The sequence below is a fragment of the Mangifera indica genome, chromosome 11, assembly GCF_011075055.1.
Source record: "Mangifera indica cultivar Alphonso chromosome 11, CATAS_Mindica_2.1, whole genome shotgun sequence".
NCBI lineage: Eukaryota > Viridiplantae > Streptophyta > Magnoliopsida > Sapindales > Anacardiaceae > Mangifera > Mangifera indica.
Genome location: NC_058147.1, coordinates 174664 through 196014, shown reverse-complemented (window position 1 = coordinate 196014; position 21351 = coordinate 174664). Strand labels below are relative to the sequence as shown.

The 21351-nt window shown below is 34.3% G+C and overlaps 3 protein-coding genes and 3 long non-coding RNA genes across 7 annotated transcripts; 3 read left to right on the top strand and 3 right to left on the bottom strand.

Moving 5' to 3' along the window:
* Positions 1 to 4746: 4746 nt before the first annotated feature.
* On the bottom strand, positions 4747 to 6307 carry LOC123230191 (thaumatin-like protein 1b). The gene is made up of 2 exons (XM_044656350.1): positions 5512 to 6307; positions 4747 to 5332 (listed from the first exon to the last, which is right to left on the bottom strand). The coding sequence occupies exons 1-2, from the start codon at positions 6252 to 6254 to the stop codon at positions 5140 to 5142; spliced, it is 936 nt and encodes a 311-aa protein (XP_044512285.1). The 5' UTR covers positions 6255 to 6307; the 3' UTR covers positions 4747 to 5139.
* A 1719-nt stretch (positions 6308 to 8026) lies between these two features.
* On the top strand, positions 8027 to 9270 carry LOC123230193. Its single transcript, XR_006505026.1, has 2 exons — positions 8027 to 8717; positions 9029 to 9270. It is a non-coding gene; the product is annotated as an uncharacterized LOC123230193 (long non-coding RNA).
* A 1624-nt stretch (positions 9271 to 10894) lies between these two features.
* Positions 10895 to 12900, top strand: LOC123230192. The gene is made up of 2 exons (XR_006505025.1): positions 10895 to 11145; positions 12607 to 12900. It is a non-coding gene; the product is annotated as an uncharacterized LOC123230192 (long non-coding RNA).
* A 128-nt stretch (positions 12901 to 13028) lies between these two features.
* LOC123230190 (UPF0307 protein RSc0944) lies at positions 13029 to 15377 on the bottom strand. Of its 2 annotated transcripts, none has more exons than XM_044656347.1 (6): positions 14941 to 15376; positions 14787 to 14835; positions 14624 to 14675; positions 13907 to 14070; positions 13602 to 13715; positions 13029 to 13260 (listed from the first exon to the last, which is right to left on the bottom strand). In XM_044656347.1, exons 1-6 carry the CDS (start codon positions 15312 to 15314, stop codon positions 13102 to 13104), a joined length of 912 nt encoding a protein of 303 aa, XP_044512282.1. In that variant the 5' UTR covers positions 15315 to 15376; the 3' UTR covers positions 13029 to 13101. The 2 variants fall into 2 exon arrangements, with proteins under 2 accessions (XP_044512282.1, XP_044512283.1); XM_044656348.1 differs by lacking the exon at positions 13029 to 13260 and adding an exon at positions 13358 to 13497 and having other exon boundaries at positions 14941 to 15377.
* LOC123230194 lies at positions 13306 to 13922 on the top strand. Its single transcript, XR_006505027.1, has 2 exons — positions 13306 to 13397; positions 13531 to 13922. It is a non-coding gene; the product is annotated as an uncharacterized LOC123230194 (long non-coding RNA).
* Positions 15378 to 16749: 1372 nt separating the features above from the next.
* LOC123229184 (chaperone protein dnaJ 11, chloroplastic-like) lies at positions 16750 to 17528 on the bottom strand. Its single transcript, XM_044654825.1, has one exon. The coding sequence runs from the start codon at positions 17444 to 17446 to the stop codon at positions 16940 to 16942; it is 507 nt and encodes a 168-aa protein (XP_044510760.1). The 5' UTR covers positions 17447 to 17528; the 3' UTR covers positions 16750 to 16939.
* Positions 17529 to 21351: the final 3823 nt, after the last annotated feature.

Sequence of the window (21351 nt, the reverse complement as noted above, 5' to 3'; positions counted from 1 at the left end):
TTGAAATTGAGTTGTTCGAATTGAATCATGAATTTGATTCAAGCCAACTCAAATTGTATTAAGCCCTACCTCCTACATTTCTTTGTTATTTTTTACCATCTCTACATTTTATGATCCTTCAATATTTCATATCTGATTCCGTCTGGCTTTGCATTAGACAGGTGTATGACATAAAATGATGAGATAATAGATTAAAACTTGGGTTATGTAGATGGTGTTGAACATTTCGTCAATCTAATAATCTCCAAGATTAAGTTGATAATGAAATGTAATTATCCATGAAGAAGAAAACAGAGGGCGGTATTGGAGATATTATTAACATCATAAAAATAATAAAGATTAGCATATATAGGATTTAGGATTAGGATGGGACATCGGCCTGGAATCCTTTAAACCCCCCCAAAAAAAAAACAGAGGAACCGACTTTGCTTTAGAGCTTAGGAAAAGAGATGTTGATGCTAATGCTCTTCCACCTCATTCTGTCGTGGAAAATGTCTTCATATATCTCCAAAGATCTTTCCTAGCACTTAGGTTTGAAATTAACAAGTTGAGGCTTACAGTACATGATGGTGTTGTGCAAAAGGAAAATGTCTACTTAGGTTTGCAATGTAGGAAAGTTGGCCACTGATTTGTTTTTAAGTGGTTGACCAAGTGTTTTTTACAAGTGGAACGTCTAGGCTGCATGTTGAAAAACCATAACAACGTGCGCCTGAGAATTAAAAAGCAAAATGGGGTCAACTTATCTACAAGGACAAATCTTTACAGTACACTTAATCTTCTTCTTTACTGACCTTTGACATGTTATCTATCGTGTAAAGTACCAGTTGGACCATTGTTGTTGTTTTTATTTTCGTTTATTAATCCTCACTTTATCATCTCCTTTCACTCCCTTTACTGATGCATCTTTGATTTGATAACCTATAAAGGAAGGTCTGCTTTTCCCCTTTGTTTCCCAACTTTATATTAATCATCTATCTGCTTGTATTGTAGCCACATTTTGACTCGTATGTTAAATGTTGGCTCACTGATATCCATGCATGGCAGTTCGAAGAAGAACTGATAACTGGGCCATGTTTCAGAAATGGGAATCATGCAATAAAATTTATGGGGTCATTTCACCTAAAACTCACGATTCATGGTTTAAAATTCATATTATAAGCTCATCAATGTAGACTAATAAATAGAAAGATAGGTCACCATAGACATGCTTTTTTGGAAAGGAAGTTTAGGAAAATCTCTGAACTGGATAAACCTTACTTTGTAACGTCAACATATATATATATATATATATTTGCATGCATCCGTAAAAGGGTCAAAAAGAACAACAGTTTTGACGTGTATGCAAGCACTGCCACCAAAAAGTTTGAGTACATTTTGGCTAGCTATTGCAAATTCATCATCTTTATTTGATTTCCAAAATGCGTATTACTGGCAGTAGCAAAAGCTAGCATCACATGTAGAACATATGCATGTTTATGTGTGGAATCTCAAATATAAGATACATGTTTGATTCCATTCACTGCAAATCAATTTAAGTACACACTAATGCCTTCTGATAAGCTTATACTAAAGTGGAAGATCCTAGAAGTAAGTTGTTGAGCTAGTCTCCACAAAGGTTGGATTCTGCCAAGTGGGCTCCTCGTAAAAGATAAAGTTGATCCTTTGCATCTCAAACCTAGAGTTAGGGGACTTAGGTTCAACTCTAAAACCCTCTGCACACACTAACACTTTCTACAATGATTTTTGTAACTCTGTATTGAAGTGGATGACCCTGATAATTAGTAGTAGTAATACGATTTCAAACAACAGTAGACTACGTATGATAGTAATATAGGATTCAAAAAACAACAAATTAATTATTATAAGAAAATCCCAAATACAATTGTAAATGACTGGCTTCTCTGTAAGTTTTTTCTTTGTGGGGTGAGGGTGGGCCTCATTTGAATATTAGTGCTCGAAAGACTATTCTTTCTTATTAATATTGTTTTCTTTCGCTCTCAATATTACAGAATTTCTTAAGATTTGTTGAGGTTAGTCAAAAGAGGCTGCATTTGTGTTTCATGATTTCACGAGACTAATATATGATAAATTAATACTAAGAGGTGTTTTTGTTGATTTATTTACTTAGTCAAATGTAAACCTAATCTATTAGTCCATTTACGACTTCAAAATCTGCATGGCACCTGGTACCCGCATCATCCATGAAGCTTTCCTTTTCCTTTCAGACTGAGACGAGGAAAAATGCGATGGTATAGAAGTGGGTCAATAGACGCAATAGAAAACGAATTTTACTTGATAAACTTGGTTGTAAAAGCAAAATTTGGCAATATTGGACTTTAGAAACTTACAACAGTATATATATTTTATAAAAGAATTGTGAGACGAGACCCCTTCCACCACATAATCGTTACGCCGGGCTGGGACTCTCTCTCCAAGTTGAAATTCATTCTTAAAAAAATAATCATCCATGTTGGCTGATTTTACTTGTTGCGGCGGCTACAATACTAATTTTATATTATGTGATTGTGTGTCTCACTAATATAAGGTGGATTTGATTTGAGTCAAATAGAATATATATGAGGTTGGTTTGAGTTTACTCATTGTCTACCCTAAAATCCTAAAAATGAAATGAAAAGGAATGAGTTGGGAAGTCATAATGGTATTAATAATGTAAGTGGAAACACAAGTTGAGCTTTGGGAAGTATGGTTGGGTGCCTAACTTAAGTCTTCAGCGCCACACACACACACACACACACAACACAGCTAAACGATAGAGACGCATCCATCATGTGTGAAGCATGCATTGTCAACTCAGAGCCGTGGATAAGTAGGCAACACCGCCCACACCCCCCCATAATAATTCTGCAATATTAAAGCAGCCATGCATTCCAAAATTCGGATCATGTTAAATTCCACATGAACGTGCTTAATTTAGCTTACTGATGTTAACAACATGTTATGGACGCTTTTGCCCTCTACACAAAGTGGTCACCAATGTCAATATTTTTTTATTTATTTTAGTTTTTAATTGGGATATTTATATTGTTGTCTGTGAGATTAGAGAAAGCTCAACAATGAGTACACTTATCAACAACAAGTTTTACTAATAAATTAATATTGCTAAAGCCACACAGCAATTCCTACTTTGTTTACTGGGAATCAATTCCTATTGATTTCATTTTGCCATGGCAGCATGCTCAAACTTTTGGAGATGTACAGACACTAGTGTTCCCAGAGAAATGGGGCAAAAGAATATTCTACTCTATAACTATTTATTTCCTGGTATTTAATACACCATGACAACATTGCATATATAGGGACCACGCGGCGGCCGACGACAAAGGATCAAAGTTTGCTTCTTAACCAGTGATGGTGATACCTTGTCAGGAAACTCTTTAACATTTAGCTTATTCAAGTCTCGTGAAACTGATGCAAAATAGGATTGGACTTGAACTCCAGCTGGGTAGCTTTTGTTTGAGTTTGAATCAAATTGGTTTGAATTTAGCAAATTGTTGCCGAAAAATTGTTGACAAATTTAATTCGACAATTTTTCTTTTTCTTCAACAACTTTGCTTCCTCTCTGATAATTCTTTTTCATGATTATTTTTTATTTTTTGACTATTGAGTTGAGTTGGAGCCAATTTTTATTCAAATTTGTGTTAGTTTCATTTGAATCCACCTTAAATGCAAATAGCAACAAGACAAAGTTAGAGTATATAAAACATCACGGATTGATTTGAATTATTTAAAAAAGGCCAAAGGACTTATTCCCTCTTTTAAGTACTTGCTTTCTTAAGTTTTCAACTTTTATCTTTAAAAATTTCAAATATCCACCCATGAATAATTAAAATTAACAGTTTTAAAGATAAAATCATCATTTCATCTGTAATATTAAAAATAAACTAAAATTTAATGTCCTTTTTCCCCTTCTAAACCTTAAAAACTAAAAGTTTTTCTCTAACCCAAGTTTTAAAAAATGACATTTTTCCCCTAGAGTTTAGTTCCCGAATCTCCGATGTCAAATTTGATATCATCATTGATGACAAATATCTTTTGATGCCTCCTCTCTCTCCGATGGTCAAGCTTCGTCAGAAAGACGAAGTTGTTCATCTTTCCCAATGAAGACGAGAGACCTAATGTTCATCGAGGAAGACTAGAGATCTCGTCTTTGTTGGAAAGACGATGTTTCATTTTTCTCAATGAAACATTCTCTCCGGTTGGGTTTGGGATTGCCGGATGAAGAGAGAGATGGTGAGGAAGCGATCACTAGAGGAAGAGAAAGGAGATGCCATTGGAGATGACGTTGAAGTTTGAAAACTAAACCCTAGGGGGAATATGTTATTTTTTAAAACTTGACTTATAAGAAAAATTATTAGTTTTTTGGGTTTAGGCAGGAAAAAGAAATAAAATTTTAAGGGGTTAGAATTTCGTTAACTTTAACTGCTTATGAATAGATAAATAATATTTTCAAAATTAAAGAGTAAGAATTTGAAAAAAATTAATACTTTGAATGGAAAATAGCCTTTTTGGCCTGAAAAAAAAAAAAAGAGAGGTAAAATTGAGACAGAGAAATGTCCCATCAGTTGAGTCATAATAAGAAGGGCAAATGCAAATTGCAAAATGGAGAGAATAATACAAATTCTCAACTACCAGCTGTATAATATATATTATCCATTAATTTTCATGCATAACACAACATGTTCATGCTTGATGTGGAAATAAGACAGCTAACATTAAGACAAAAAAAATATATATAATAATAATAAATTCATTTTATTGGCATCAGTGCGGTGGTTAGATAATAATCCAATCCAATACAATACATTCTAAGAACCAACAAATGAATCCCCCATCCGGATGATAATATATAAATAATCCTATTTCTACAACTACTGACAGCCTACCCTGATTCCTGCAATGTCAACATAAAAATGTCGTCAATTTGTCGAGTCCATGGCTTCAATCAATCTAAAGGTGAGCTTTTTCCATTTCCGCATCACCTCGGACCGAATGTCTTATTTGACATGGACCTTGAACGAAAAGGTATCTGATTAATATGGGTACAGCAACTCGGTTCTCGGCCGAAGTTCTGTTTGTATACTACCGGGCCTACCCTAACCCTATTCAGTTTAATCCATTTTAGTATAGTTGTTGCCTTGCCATTGCCACACTCCATATTGCCATGCCAATGATGACTACAATGCTATGTGATCCCAACACGTGTGCACTGGTGGACGGAGATGCGCCGCTTTCATCCAGAGCACCTTGGTACACCATTGTGCTGTTGATGACAGGCGCGTTGGTCGTTGTTGTATCCTGAGAGGACTTCTGGCTGCAATGCAAACACAAAACTATCCGTTACCTCGGGGATTGTACTGGACAATAAAATATGTAAAGTGACGTTATAAAGCCATGGGAAAATGCGCTTCATTGGGCGTCGGAACTCAACGTCCACATTGAACTCATCTTTTAATTTACGACGATGCCCTTTTAACGTGAAAGTGAATTTACCTCGTGTTCGGTGTGGGACAGAAGGTAATAGTGTAGTCGGGTCCCGACGCACATGTGAAGGTGCTGGTTTTGTCGTCGTAGGCGTAGCTGTATGCGTGCGGGCACGCGTTTTTGAAGATCTCTGAGTAAGAAGTTGGCTTGCAAGTGTCGGGCGTACTATACGCCCCATTGCAACAGTATTGTGGCTGTTGAAAAGCTTCGCACGCGCTCTTACAAGCTACGCCGTCTTTTCCATCCTCACTCGTAACTTTAAGCTCTGAAGGACATGCGCCGTTCAAGTCCACCACACACCCCGTCGTTGAACAATTCTGACCACTACCTCCTTGAGGAACGACTAGCACCGGAAGGTTGTAGCCATCGACCAAGCTAACATCGTAAAAATCAAGACCACCATAGCCATCGAGCTTGAATTCAGCCAGCGTGGCAGGCGGAGTGGCGCCTTTTCCCGAACATTCGAGCTTGTCAGCGCCGCAATCACCAGTAACGCAGGAGAATTTTCCGGTGGAGTCTTCGGAGCAAAGAGTTCGACCCCACATGCGGCCACCCCATGAAGTCGGCGCCGTTATAGATTTGGACTCACCGGTTTGGAGGGCGAAACCGGTAGTGGAGAGTGCCGGTGAGTCTGCGTTGGAAAGAGTGCCCGGCCACACTGTGTAGTCGCATTTATTAATCATGTTGAAGGTCGTGGACATAACACCATTAACGAATAACAAAGAAATCAATAATGGTAGTTGAGGCGCCATTGAAGCAAGCCGTTTATGAAATTGAAAAATTAGAAGGGGAGAGGTTAATGAAGACAAGAGGGTAATTTATAGAAGCGGAAGAAGGCACTGTGCTAAAAGAATTTAAAAGGCCAAAAGACCTATTTGCACCCAAGGTTTAGTGAAATATTTGTCCTGTCCTCTTACTTTTAAAAACTCAAATATTCATTTATAACTAAATTGTTGTTAAAAATTTCAGTTAAAATTAGGAGTAAAATTATCATTTATTAAAAAAATTAAAGTTTTATCATCTTTTTCTCTGTCATATTTAAAAACTTACATTTCCTTCTAACATAAAGTTTGAAAATGACAAAAAAAACCCCAAAGGTTTGTTTCCCTTTCTCTAGCGCCCAATTTCTCCTTCTTCGACCATCGACCATCCTCCCTACCCCCTTATCTCTCCTTCGATTTCTCTTTCTTACCTCTCTAACCATCTTCAATAGAAAACAAAGACAAAATCATCTTCGATAGGAAACAAAAACAAATTTGTCTTCGTCTCTTAGAGAAAGACAAATAGTCTTTGTCTAAGACGAAAATGACAAGTCTATATCTCTAATAGAAGACGATTAAAGAGGCAAGGAAGACAGACCAAAAGGAGAGATAAGGAGGGAGAGAGGACGACTGATGGTTAGAGAAGAAGAAATTAGTGTCGGAGGAAGAGAAACAAACCCTAAAGGGGTTTTTTCACTTTTCAAACTTTGAGTTAAGGGGAAATGTAAGTTTTTAAATATAGGAGAGAAAAATATAATAAAATTTTATTTTTTTAATAAATAACGGTTTTACCTCTAATTCTAATTGAGATTTTTAGTAAAAAATTGATTATGAGTAGATGTTTAAGCTTTTAAAAATTGGAGGATAAAAATTTGAGATTTTCCTATACCTTGGGTGAGAATAAGTCTTTTGGCCAATTTAAAAATAGGCCTCGTATTTTAATTTGCATTTTTGGGCAGGAAAAAAATATTTAATTTATTGATGGTAAGGATTTGGTGTTTCATGTTTACACGAAATTAATGCATTGACCCCTAGGAGCCAGGACAAGAGAATCGGTTATCAAACAGAATTATCCTCGGATCGGATGGTATGGTATGGTATGGTATGTGATGCATAACATAATACATACTCACCTGATAATAATTGTATAATTTTTCACAGAATTGTAACATGGTTTTACGAGTACAATTTTGGTATGATAGTTCCAACAATTTCAAGTGTATATCCAAAATTTTGTTTAAGCATCATTTTCTTTATTTCTAGTAATTGCAAAATTTTATCGCTAATATTGTCCACGTGATCATACTGATTTGACTAAATTCATTTAATCATTAAATTATGATTAGACACAATTTATCTATCCAATTACCAAAATGAGTTTAAGGAAATTGGTTATGGAATCTTAATCAATTTAGTTTGATTGGTTGATCAGAGTTTGAGTTTTAAAACTCAGCTCCAAAATTCTCGAGTTCACATCAGAATTAATAATTAAAATTGGCAAACTGTTCCGTTTGGCTCAAGAAACCAACTAGTCCTCAATCTCATCTGAAATGAATAAATTCTGTAGATTATTGAATGCCAATAATACTGATCCGAAATCAAATACCCACAATGAAAATGATTTGAAATGTTCAAAATATGAAATTGAATTATTCTAACGCAAAGTTGCTTTCCAATCTTTTCATATATAGTTTTTACCAGTTAGTTTGATATATGAAAATGGCAACCTATAAAGTGAAGGTTAATTGCGGGTAGCAGCCCCTGTTATCGTCACAGAGTCTTACTTGGTTTGCCTTTGGCCAATATAAAATAGAATTAATAAACATTTCTGTATCGAAGAAGGTCAACTTCGTGCAAGTTCATGGTGTGGTTTTTGACCCAACTGTTGAATTAAAAAGTACAGGGGCTGTCAAAAGTTAGTTTTAACTTCCCAACTGTTGAGAGAGAATCCACGGTATATTGGTTGAACGGCTTCAGGATTAGTTTTAATCACAGTTTCTAACAATTAGGTCTCCCCAGGAATACATTCTTACCCACAACAACTGCCCAATACTTGTTGGTGACACTGACAGGAGAGGTCTTTCATGTATTGAAATAATGTTGGATATTTTCAATATAATATGTCCACTTGTATGAGTCATTCCAGAGAGATTTAACTTGAAAATTCTTTATCTGGCTTTGACTGCGTCTGGTGGCTAGCCACCAGCTTAGACTGGTTTGGTAGTGTTTTCTGTTTCAAAATGTTAGCTTGGCTACATTAACACGCCAACCGCAGCCTGGAATAATATTCATGTGATTGGCCGCATGGTCACACTCATCATTTGCAGTGAAGTGGACATAAATGATCGACATTCAATCTTTCTGCTTGCGTCAATCAAAATGCATATGCATGCACTGGCAACGCTATGAAAGAGAATCAGAAACCTCCCACTCGATCTATTTCCTCTGTATTAGGTCAGCCACGTAAATCTGTCTGGTTTTGGTTTTGATTTCCAGTTTCCTAACTAGAATGAGTAATCTAAATATGTTTTATATGCATCCTTGTATTTTACTATCGCCCAATCGAATAATACATTCCTCTCTTCACTTCAGCCCTAAACCCTAAACCAATATATAACTTGTTGTTTTACCAGTGTCAGTTTCAGATATTACAATTTTGTTCCAGCCAGCCAGGCATAGGCATGTATCAGAAGAAAAAAATTAGGGCTTAATTATTGAATTGACCTTTATATATTCATCTTATCCCTTTGTCTTATTTGTATAAGGTCGGCAACATCTCTATGCAATGTGGCAGCAGGCAGCAGCAGCAAGTGAGAGAGAGATAGTCCAAATGCTAAGCTTCTTACTGCTAAAGAAAGAATAGTAACAGTAAATACTAAAGTTTATAACGGGAATTTGTTGTCAATCCTGAAAGAAAAATCTTCATAAAGTTTAGGCGGCTAATATTTATATTTTATAATATGTAATTCCAGTGATTAATAAAACAATAGAAATGAATTGCACGTAATCTCTCAAACTCGAACCAATTTTGACTTAATCCACCCATGGGGTCCGACTAACCAACCATGACTTATTGAATTAGCTTAGTTTTGTCAAAAAGGGAATTTCACTTTTTGTTTCGAAAATTAAAAAGCTACTGTAACATAACAGATGGCCTCTTGTTATTATTATTCATTACCATTCAACAAGAGAACGACGTCAGATTTTTAAACTCCAGGCGGAAATATTACAGAACAGAACAGAACAGAACAGAACAGGTTGGGTTCTTTTTATGTTAAAATATTGATTATTTTTTATGAATGGAAAATGGTCTAATTTTGATTGTTTAATTGTATTTTTATTATTTTTCAGTTGATTTATTTATGCTGAAGCCTAAATCTAAATGGTTTGTCTTTCACAATAACTACTACTTCTGGAAAATAAAAGTTTTTGGTAGCAAGGACAGACAATCTAAATTATTTAAGTTCAAATTGATATTCAATCTTTTTGTCACATTGATGTCATCACATTGGAAGAAGACTCACTTATCATGTTTTCATTATGTTTTCCTTTTTCTTCTTTTATGATTCTTATTATTCTCAAATAAGTTAAACTCAATGTTTGTGGGTTCCCTTGTTCAATCAGTAGCTAGAATTCTTAACTGAAATTTATTATCATCAGCTGATAAAACGCACTTGAATGAGATGCCATCACTCAATTCGTAATTTTCCATCAACAAGCAAGTGATAACAAATTTTAAGCAACTCTGATGCTAATTTGTCAAATTTTAAAATCAGAATTGCTTCTGCTGATGCAAAAAGGTACCCAGATTAGACAACTATAAACGCCATTATTGAGACTCAAGATTGCTTATTTTAACTAAAATTTGTAGGTTTCAATCATGTCAAATCAGTTACTATCTTCACATCATCCACTGGTCAAAACCCTAGAGTTTCCATTACCCTTTAATTAAGGTTTGATTCAGTTGAGACGGAATCCCAATAAGATTTAATTCAAGAAGAATTCGACTCTTTTATAATTAGTTTGAGATTGATGAACCAAAAGTTAAAATTCGACTAAAAAACAATTGTACTTTTAATTTAATCTAATTCGACTTAAAATCAACTCATTCAATCCAAAGTTGAATTCAAACTCACATGGAAGCCAGCCCAATGCTCAACATGTATCACTGTTAAGTGTGAATCATAGAAAACCAATAAGGCTTGATTCTAGTTTCTTCTTTCTTATCTGTAAGGAAAAGGATTTCTTTTCGAATTATTGTTGCTTGTGCTTACGGAAGACTACCACTCTTGAAAGGATGAGTTTGGAAGAAAAACCAAAAAGGAGACAAGGTTGCTTCGGTTCACATTATCGTACTAACATAATGTTTTCAAAGTAAAGAGAAGAATCAAAGCTAAAGAAGAATCTGGCCCAACGAAGCCACACCTAACTTCAACACATCAGGCCTTGAATTTAGGCATTAGCAGGATTCTTATCAATTGTCTATTTCATGGCATTGATTGATCTATTGTAATACCCTCAGGTATGTGTCAGAGGTATTTATATCTTTTGACCCTGTTTTGAAATATTTCTCATTATATATATATATATATATATATATATATATATATATATATATATATATATATATATATATAGAAACACAAGAAAAAGAAAAAGGAAAAGGAAAAGAGATAAAGAGAAAAAGATAAAGATGTATATAAAGAGGAAAGAAAAAACAAAACAAAGAAACTTCAAAATTTTTCCCTCATCTTTCCATCCATCCCAACAGTCATCATTCTCCATGCTCATTGCTTTTGTTTTGTGAAGATAAAGGAAGAACTTGAGAGGATTTTGGAAGACAAAATAAGAAAAGGAAACAAAGAAGCACTTTGAAAGTTTGGTAATCAAAAGATCTCTTGTTTTTTCCCTTTTTCTATGTTTATATATATTGGATGCATGTTATATGAATATGTTAGTATGTTTTGGTGTTGCTTTAAGGTGATTTTGGTGAGAAAGAAAACAAAACAAAGTTCCTTGATATATTGCATGTTTTAGGCTTTTGGTTATTTGGATCTATGTTATAAATGATGATTTTGAAATTGAGAAATGTTGTTTTGCCATTTGGGGTGTCTATGTGTGTGATTTTGTTCATGGAAGAAAGTTGCATAATATTTACAGTTTTGCCATTGATTTCGTCCCATGTTTTGGCTACCTTATCTGATGAATCATGAGTGCTATTATAACTTGTTGGAAAGATATTTGAATCCTCTTTCCAATGATATATAGCTTGTATGAATTAGAGATCATTTGGACTGATAAATATTGTATGAACCACAAGGACTGTTTTACCAAATAAACAGAGAAGACAGTTTTTGTCACTGATTTCATCTCATGTTTTGACTGTCTTATCTAATGATTTATGAGTGTTATTATATCTTGCTGGAAAGCTTTCTGAATTCTCTTTTCAGTGATATATAGCTTGTATGAATTGGAGATCATTTAGACTGTTAAATATTGTATGACCCACAAAGACTGTTTTACCAAATAAACAGAGGACGCAATTTTTGCTACTGATTTCATCTCACGTTTTGACTGTCTTATCTAATGAATTATGAGTGCTATTATAGCTTGTTGAAAAGCTCTTTGACTCTTCTTTTCAACGATATATAGCTTGTATGAATTAGAAACTGTTTGGACTGTGAAATTGTATGAAAAAGAAGGCTGCCCTGTCAAATGAACAAGGTTGTGAACAATATTTCACAGTTTTGGAAAGGAAAAGAAAGAAAAGAAAGGAAAGGAAAGAAAGGAGAGAAAAAGAGAAGAAGAAAAGAAAGAAAAGCAAGAAAAAGAATTTAGGGCTCAAGATTCAGGGGTCGTCCCAAGAGTATGGTCTGATGAGTTATGAATAGATTTAGATGGAAGCAAAATTAGTAAGATATAAGACCCGCATGTATGCTATAAACTATGAGGGGACACTTTACACTACACCGCCCGCAGTAGGGCACGTCCGTAGTAGGACATAGACCTCTAGTAGGGTCCGCTCACAGTAGAGCATGCTCGTAGTAGAGCTCAATTCAGATTCAAAAATAGTATAGTGAGAGAAAGAAAGAGAGCTCGAGTTTAGAAAAGTGTCAAATCTCTATAGTTAGCTTCCAGAAAGTATCAAATAGACACCAAATAGGACAAAGTATGACCCAAATAGTAAAGAATGAACTAGATTACTCCTTTAATCTCTTATAAAAGTTATGATGTGAGGTTGAGTCCCGAGAGTAAGTTACAACAAGAAAGAAAACAGTTTACTTGATTTTTTTTCCTTACTGAGTGTTATTATCTCTCAATTCTTTTTCTTTCATGATTACAGGTACAGGTGATCGAGGTAGTTACGAGGCAGAGTCAGGTCAACGTAGATAGATCCAACTAGAGCAGATTATCTCTGATTTATATTACATGTATATAGTCACATGTTCTTATTGATTTTTGACTTTTTTGAAATGATGGTACAGTTGTATATAATTACTCCATGTTTTCAGAGGTTTTTAGATGAGTTTTCATATAAATATATACATCTTTTGTTCGCTTCCAGATTTTCAGTTTTCTCAGAATAATTTCTAGACACTTTCAGTAATGAATTGAGTTCAAAGTAGTTTTTAAAGTATTTTAAAAGAAAAGTAGACGCTCCGAATATTAATTCGTAACATTTCTTCTTCCGTGAATAGTACTTTTGAGGAGAGATGTTACATCCATCCTGTGTACTTGGTGCATGATGACACTGAACATTGAAGCTACGTGAATACTAAAATAAAATTTGTTTCAACTGAAAAATAATTAATGATAATTATGTCACATGCAAAAGTAATTAGGCATCATCCACTGCAATACGCTTGGCGAGGGTGCGAAGGAAACGGGTGAGAGACTTTTTAGCTCTAAAAGTCGCTGCATCAACTTCTCCTTCGTTTACTTCAACAGTCCCGCTTTCTTCACTTGTGAGTACTCTCTTCACAAGTTTGCGCAATTCCTGTCAGCAGGCAGCATAGCTTTTACTCAATATTGGAAGTAATATTGCTAGAAACACAGCTACTGATCCATCTGATTCTACTGCCCAAGTTATATTGGGTTATTCAACTTTCGGTGCAGTTTGCATCCAGAGAGAAGGTGGTTAAATGCAAGGTTTCTTGGTGTACATGGGCCATGTACATGCTTTCAAATAGGAAGGTGACACAAAAGTTCATTAATCCAAATGGTTTACTTTCAGCTGAAAAACAGTTCATTATCATTTTTATTACAGAAAGATCAAATGCTCAACACCAACCTACACTCAAATGATGAACTAGAGCTTGCAAGGAGGACTGTACTTACCTGACGATCAAAATCAACACTCTGAATTGAGTAAACTTCATTTGTAATTTGAACATCCTTATTTATGAGGCCATTGAACCATCTAATTGGCTGATTGATATGCTCATGTGATTCCTTAAAAACCACACATAAAGAGTAAGATAGCTTGCTAAAGTTAAAGAATATAAGTTGAGAAGTCTTCTGTCAACAAAAATAATATTTGGGCTGAAGAAAAGGCTCCCAGTGAATCCTAATAATTTGTTTCATTTGAATGTAAATGTGCAATCAAAGATTGATGTTCATAAACAAAAGAAATTTTATAATACCTCTTCTTCCTCCTCATTCTCACTTTCTTCAGACTTTTGGTCATCATCTCCAATGATTATTTTCTTTGAACCAGCTAAAGCATGCAGCGTATGATAGTCTCCATCACTTGTTGCCTGAATTAATGCTTCCATCAAGTCTGGTTCAACTTCCCGCAGCAGTTTACCTAACACACATTTCACCTTAAGTAAAGAGGCAGACTGGCGGAAGGATAAGGGGAAATGGCATACTGTCCATACAAGTTTAAAAAATTCACCTTTACAATGAACAAAATCATCTTATATTTTTACCTCACATAATAAGTACTAAAGAATATAAATACAATCTCTACATAAAAGAAAGAGGAAAAAATGTGAGTATTGCTTTATTCTGTTCTCCTGTAAAGGCCTTATAAGATCATTCTACCAATCTAAAGTGTAAGAGACGTGTTTGATGCAATAAAGTAAAAAATATGTAACATTATGGTCCAATCGCCCAATCCACTATTATGATATTGTCGGTTTTAGATTCACAGTCCGTCACTAATTTTCTTTTAAGCTAAGCTTTATAACCTAAAACACATTGTTACAGTTTAGAGCTATTTGACAAATTTTTTCCTATCATTCCTAACCTACTATCTATCCCGTGATTTGTGGATATTGGATTTGCCTAGGTTGTTACAAGATACATATTTTATTAGAATGGGAACAAAAGTAGTTAGCAATGATGGGCTTGTTTACCTATATAGTTATACTGCCTCCGCTTTCCTTCTTTAACATCTGGGCCAAGTCTCTGCGACCAAAGAACAAACACTTAATAGTCAGCAGCACAAATAAAAACCCATGTTTAAATCGAGCAAAAGAACGTCAAAAACTAACCAACAAAGCCAATGTAAAGAAGCACCTTAACTAGCATTAGAGCATCCAACACATCTTCGTCCAGAGAAGCCACTCTACAATCCCCAATAAAACCAAAAAAAAAAAAAATTAATTTTAATTTTTAACAAGCAAAATCATAAGGAGTCAATTTTAGTAATAAAATAAAACTGGGATTGTACTTGAGGATGCGTTTGATTTGAGAAGTGGAGAAGGCGGCAAGTTTCATGCCCCAACGGACAGCGCGCTTGGCCTCGCGCTTCTTCTGATTGCGGCTCTTCTTTAGCTCGGAATCAGAGTCGCTTGTGTTGCCACCTTCTTTGGGATCAGATGTTGTAAGAGCATCTGGTCTTATAAGTCCGCGTGAAGGTCGATGGACGTTTCGACGGGAGGAAGCTACAGAAGTAGCCGTTAAACACAGACAATACGACCAAGAGTTTTTAGCGGTTAGCGTCGGTCGTATGATTGAAGACAGTAAATGATTGGCTGGTGTGCGGGAGCAGCAATGCTGATGAAGCTGTGGCCATTGCCTTAAAGGCCGTATCAGTCGCGCCATGTAAAAGTTCTCTGCACAGCTCCGCACGGCACAGCACAGCACGGCACAGGACTGCCTCTGTAGTGCAACGCACCAACTTAAACCGGGAACCGTTTTATTTAAAATGAACCGACGCCAAAGAAATGGGTTTGGCCTTTTGGGCATTCTTAGGCCTATTGTTCGATCCAAGAGTTGAAAATTGACGCCTTGCTTAATTTGGATTGTGTATACAATGGTCATTAAATTAATATTATTTTTAATTAATATAATAAATAACATAAAAATATTTTAAAATAATTATTTATAATCAAAGTTATTTAAATAAAATAATATATGAATATTTTTTTATTATTTTTAACTAAATACAAAAACTATCTATACCTATTTAATTTTACTAAATTTTATCGTATAAAGTAATAATTTATACCTAATAATCTTTAAAATATTTTATTTTTAAAATAATTATTCAATTTTGATAATAAATTATTTTCCAAACCAAATGTCTCTTTACGGTTTAGTGATATGATAGTTCTAATAATTATAAATTTTTTTTTTTTAACTTAATAAAAATTAGATCAATGTGTAACCAAATGGAATTATGGTTTGAAGGTGCATTGCCCCAAGTCTTACCAATTATAAATTTTTTTGAGAAGTCTTCTTACCTTGATGAGATTGATTGAACCAAAATTAAACTAATAGTTGAATTGTAATTTAATATGATTCGCCTGTTTCATTTATAATTTGAAAAGTTCTATAACAAACACTTCAAAACGTCACCCGGATTAACCACCTTTTCTTCTGAAACCAGTCGGTCTGGTTTGGGTCTCAAAACCATGGTGGTGGACGATAAACAAAGTTGCCATTGTTAACAGTAATTTAAATATAACTGTCTAATACATTTATGAATCACAATTTTATTTGATTAAATATTATTCCAATGAACCATTAGTATGGACGTCTGGCTTTCACCCAGCAGACCCGAATTCGATTCCCGACTACGGAATTTATCCTCTTTCAACAAATCCTAACTTCAGAGCGGTTGAGATGCGGGGTTTTGGAGAAAAAGACTAGAGCGGCCTACCCGATGTCAGCCACACCTCGGCAAGAGTCTTTCACCGCATGGCCTAATACATATATATATTTTTTGGGTAAAAGAAGAAATAATTGAATACTCGAGGGCCCTTTCTTAGGTTCAAGGATCAGATGATGAGAACCCTGTTTATTTCAGATTAAGTTAGTCTAGATTTATATCATAACAGACCACCAACAGACGGAGAAACAGAACACAGCTGAGAGCCCTGTAAGTCTGCAACTTTATTGTCCTTATTTTCTCTTGAAACGGATTATGGTAATTAATGAAGAGCAATTATGCACTGAAACAGGGGATTACACATGCCACTCAACAATCAAAGAAAACGATTTGAAAACAAAAAGAGAAATTCAAGGAACTGTAAAATAGAGGAACTGAAATCTTCATTAAATCCAGGCTCTAAAAATGCCGCCTGCTTTAAGTTTCAGTTTCAATCATAGATATTTACATGCACAATTTAGCATTTCCCCATAGACAAGAACAAGAGTAATGCTTTTAGAATATATATATATTTCTCATCCTAACTAACTAATTCCGCCCATTGTGCAGCTATTTCCTACCAGCATTGATCAGTTTCCCAAGACCGCCGTGTATAGCAGGAAAATCTTGAATTTGACAGCGTGGCCATTGTAGTTGCCACTCCTGACATTCCAAAAGGAGAACTTACTGGTGGTCTTCTTCGCTCGAATAAGGAACGGTCGTAATCTGCTCGCTTCTCTGGATCAGAAAGAGTTTCATATGCTTCATGTACCTTCATGAACTCATAAGCTGTGACCTCCTTGTGACTGTTAGCTGCTACATCTGGGTGTAAAACTCTCGCCAACTTCCGGTAAGCAGTCTTGATTTCCTGACATGTGGCACCCATTTGAATACCCAGAACTTCATAAAGTGAAGCCGCTGGTGACGCAATGTATTGAGGCGCTGCTCTCTCTGCCGTTGTTGCACAAGCGGCTGATATTCGAAGTGGGCGGAATTTGACAGACGCAGGATGGGAATGAGCTTCATTGCCCACAAAATTTGAGCCAAAGAAAGGAGTTGTGGAGCTAAAAGATATGGAAGCCATGATGAGTTTGATTGCTAAGGTATGTACCGTGGAAGTCAATTAGCCAAAGAAAGGTATGGGATGCTGAATGTTGACTGTTGAGTTGGTAAGATATATAGAAAAGGTTGGGGCCTGGGGGAGCATTTAACCATGGTTAGTTAAATTGGGTTAGGGAATAGGTAGGCTTATCCATTTGGATTTTAAGATCTCTCGTATGCTGAGTCAGAAACCTGTCCGTGTTTCTGAGCCAGATTCACCACACGGGTTCAGTGTTGTGACTTGGATCCACGTCAAATATTGTTTGTTTGGACACTTGGTTCTTGAATCCGGACGCGTAGCTTTCGACTGTTATAAAGTAGTGTCGTCGATTTGGAATTTCGAGGCTCCAATTTTGTATTCTGTGTTGTCTTGTTTGTGTCGGGGTGCGGTGGAATTCAAGATTCTTTACTATTTCTCAATGTTTTTAAAGTTCGGTCGGTAATTAAATTAACTATTGTTCTAGTTTATAATTTAGCCGATCTAATTAAAAAATTGATCAACTTAAGTTATTATCAAATTAAAATTAAAAAAAAGCTAAAAAACTTATTCTCTTCAAAATATACTATTTTCTCAATTTTTTTTTAATTTTAAAAATTTAAATACTTATTTATAACTATTTAAAATTAACGATTTTAAAAATAAAATTATCATTTTATCCATAATATTAAAAATAAACTAAAATATAATATTTTTTTCTCTCTTAAACTTTAAAAATTAAAAATTCTCTCCTAACTCAAGTTTTAAAAAATAATAATTTCTCATAAAATTTAGTTTCCAGATCTTTGGCATTATTGTCAATAACCCTCCCTCTAGAAACTTTCTCTCTCTTAGACAGTCTCTCTCCACTAAGTTGGATACGATGCAAGACGAAGATTTTGTCTTCATCTAAGAAGACGATCCTCTTCCTAGACGTCTTCTTCCCAAACGAAGACGGGATCCTCATCTTCACCTTCTATCGTCTCCCAAGCCTCATTTGACGTCGATTGAACTTTCAATTGAGTGAAGAGAAATCGCCAGAGGGAGATAAAACTTCTGGAGGGAGAGACCATCGATAATAGAGACAAAGATGACATTGAAGATCTGAAAATTAAAATCTTGGGGAAAAACTGTTATTTTTTAAAACTTAGGGTAGGAGAAACTTTTAATTTTTTAAGTTTAGAGGAAAAAAAAAAGAGATAAAATTTTAAGAGGTTAGAGTTTTATTAATTTTAATCACCCATGAGTGGATAAATTAGATTTTCAAAGTTAAGAAGTAGACACTTGAAATTAGAAGATACTTTGGGTGAAAAGTACTCCTTTGGCCTAAAAAAAATTCAAAAATTTGGTCAAACTCACTTTTTGATCAATTCATTTAATCAAACTCAATTTTGATTGAATTTGATTGTGTCAATAATAAAATTGACCTTTCTTATTAATCAGATCAAATTTAAAACTGATTTTTGATTTAATTGATTGAATCAAATGCTTTAATCGGATTTTAAAATCATTGTTACTTCTGTTTAAATATATTGCTAGTAGGGATGACAATGGGGAGGGGCGGGGAGGGGATATCAATCCCCATCCCCGTTACAGGGATAAAAAATAATCCCCGTCCCCTCCCCGTGAAGGAAAATCCCCTTCCCATCCCCTTCCCATCCCCTCCCCGTCCCCGCGGGGAAAAATCCCCTCCCCATATCTGTAAATATAAATTTTAATTCCTTTATGTATTTCAATAAATAAAATAAATCATATTCTCCCAAAATTTTAATTTTAATTAAGTTTTGAAGTTGAAATAAAATTAATTTGGTACATTTGCATTTTACGATAATGAGATTCTAGGGTTTTTTTAATATATTAGATTAATAGTTTAGAAATTAGTAAAAACTGATAATTGATAATTAAAAAATTAGTAAAATTAAAGTTATAGTTTTAATAAATTATAATAAAAAAATTTCTAGAACTTAATATTTTAGAAATTATTATATTAATATATTAGATTTAGGGCGTAGGGCGTGGCGGGGGGACATATGTATCCCCGTCCCCGATTACGGGGATTTTTTTCGTCTCCATCCCCGCCCCTTTCTCCGTTTTTATCGGAGAATCCCCTCCTTGTTAGGGTCAGGGAGGGTTAGGACCCCTAAAATCGGGTCTAAATTACCATCCCTAATTGCTAGTGTGATACCCTAAATTACACAATTCTGCGAGCAATTGCAGTTGTTGGAACTCGATTTGTGGGAGTGATGTGACAGTATACCCTATGCGGTGCTTTTATATATATATATATATATATGTATGTATGTATGTATGTATGTATGTATGTATGTATGTATTTATATTAATATTAATCAGTTTCTGCTTATTCTGTAAAATTCCTTGAACGTAATTGGTTCAGTGATGTAAATGGTTTGAACGGCCAGCATAGCAAAAATTCTTATTCTTACCAGGGAAAAAAGATGTGTGAATGGCAAATATTCTTGCACAAAAAAATATATGAAACCTTGTAAATTTACATATTATCTTATTTTGTAAGATATAATTCACTTCATGAACAGCCACTGCTAGTGCTAGCAATGGCAAAACGCCAAGCAGACACCAGCTGCCAGAAAAATGGAGTAAAGACAAGACAACTATGCACCAAAGAAAATGAGCTACACCTTATCTATACACCCAACTAGGAGAGGTCCACAGAGGATAACGTGTGTGGTCTTTCCCGAAACTATATTTATTATTTGATTTGACCTAAATTTATTTTTTACAGGTCTGGCTTTTGTCACCCATCTGCTCTGGTCCATAGTTTGCTGCATAAATTCCGCGTCACATCATAGAAAAAGGAGATGGCTAGTAAACACTTAGGCAGTTCGTTTAGAGGTTTTAAAAATTATTTTAATAATTTATCTTATATTTTTTAATTTAATTTATCAATAATAAAAAATTATAGTAATTTTTTATCATCTATACTAATGTAATAGATAATATAGATGATAATCTAATTATCACCTTCACTTTACGTATTTAAAGATTACTAAGATAATATTGATTTTATTATAATTATATTAATATTTATTAATTTTTTGAGATAAAAATAAATTTATTTTTAATTAGTATGACAAATAATATGAAAAATATTTAAAAATAATTATATTCGATGATATTTAAGTAAAATAATTTACTAGTAATATTTTATTACCTTTAACCAAACACAATAATTATTTATACATATCAAATTTTATCAAACATAATAATAATTTATACTCAGTAATTTTTTAAGTAATTTATCTTCAAAGTAATCTTTATATTTTGATAATAAAATATTATACAAATCAAACGTTTCCTTAGATTTGTAGGCCATCCAGGGACGGAGAAATTAAAAATAGCCCAAAGGACTATTTCCCCTTCAAAATATATTGGTTTTTTAAAGTTTTTTTTTATTAATTTAAAAAATCTCATTTATCTACTCATAATAAATTAAAATTATTACCTCTAAAAAATGTATCTTATTTTTTTCTTTAAAAGTTTAAAAACCAATATTTTCTTTCTTAAACTAAGTTTTAAAAAATCACATTTCTTCCATAGGATTTAGTTTTAACACCTTATCACTTTCTCTAATGTTATCACCTGTCGTCTTTCACTCCGGATAATTCTCCTTCCTCTAAAGGCCTGTCTCAAAGCCATCCCAATCCCTTCGACATCTGAGAGATGTTATTTGAGAAGAGAAATCATCTTTGTCATTTAGAAAAACGATTTATCTTCTCAGACAACATCTTTTGGACGTAAAAAAGGTTGGAATAACATTGAAACAAACCACTAGGAGGAAGGAAAACCATCAAGAGGAAGAGATGATCAATGATGACACTAAAAAAAGTGACAGAATATTAAAATTAAACCTTAAAAAAAAATATAATTTTTTC

What these genes read in the sequence shown, in the direction of transcription:
- LOC123230191 (XM_044656350.1), bottom strand. Translation starts at nt 6,254, where the DNA reads ATGGCGCCTCAACTACCATTATTGATTTCTTTGTTATTCGTTAATGGT. An exon ending in TGTCCCACACCGAACACGAG is followed by an intron (nt 5,333 to 5,511) that starts GTAAATTCACTT and finishes TTTGCATTGCAG; the next exon opens with CCAGAAGTCCTCTCAGGATA.
- LOC123230190 (XM_044656347.1), bottom strand. Translation starts at nt 15,314, where the DNA reads ATGGCGCGACTGATACGGCCTTTAAGGCAATGGCCACAGCTTCATCAG. An exon ending in ATGCTCTAATGCTAGTTAAG is followed by an intron (nt 14,676 to 14,786) that starts GTGCTTCTTTAC and finishes CTTTGGTCGCAG; the next exon opens with AGACTTGGCCCAGATGTTAA. An exon ending in GAGGCAGTATAACTATATAG is followed by an intron (nt 14,071 to 14,623) that starts GTAAACAAGCCC and finishes AATGTGTGTTAG; the next exon opens with GTAAACTGCTGCGGGAAGTT.
- LOC123229184 (XM_044654825.1), bottom strand. Translation starts at nt 17,446, where the DNA reads ATGGCTTCCATATCTTTTAGCTCCACAACTCCTTTCTTTGGCTCAAAT.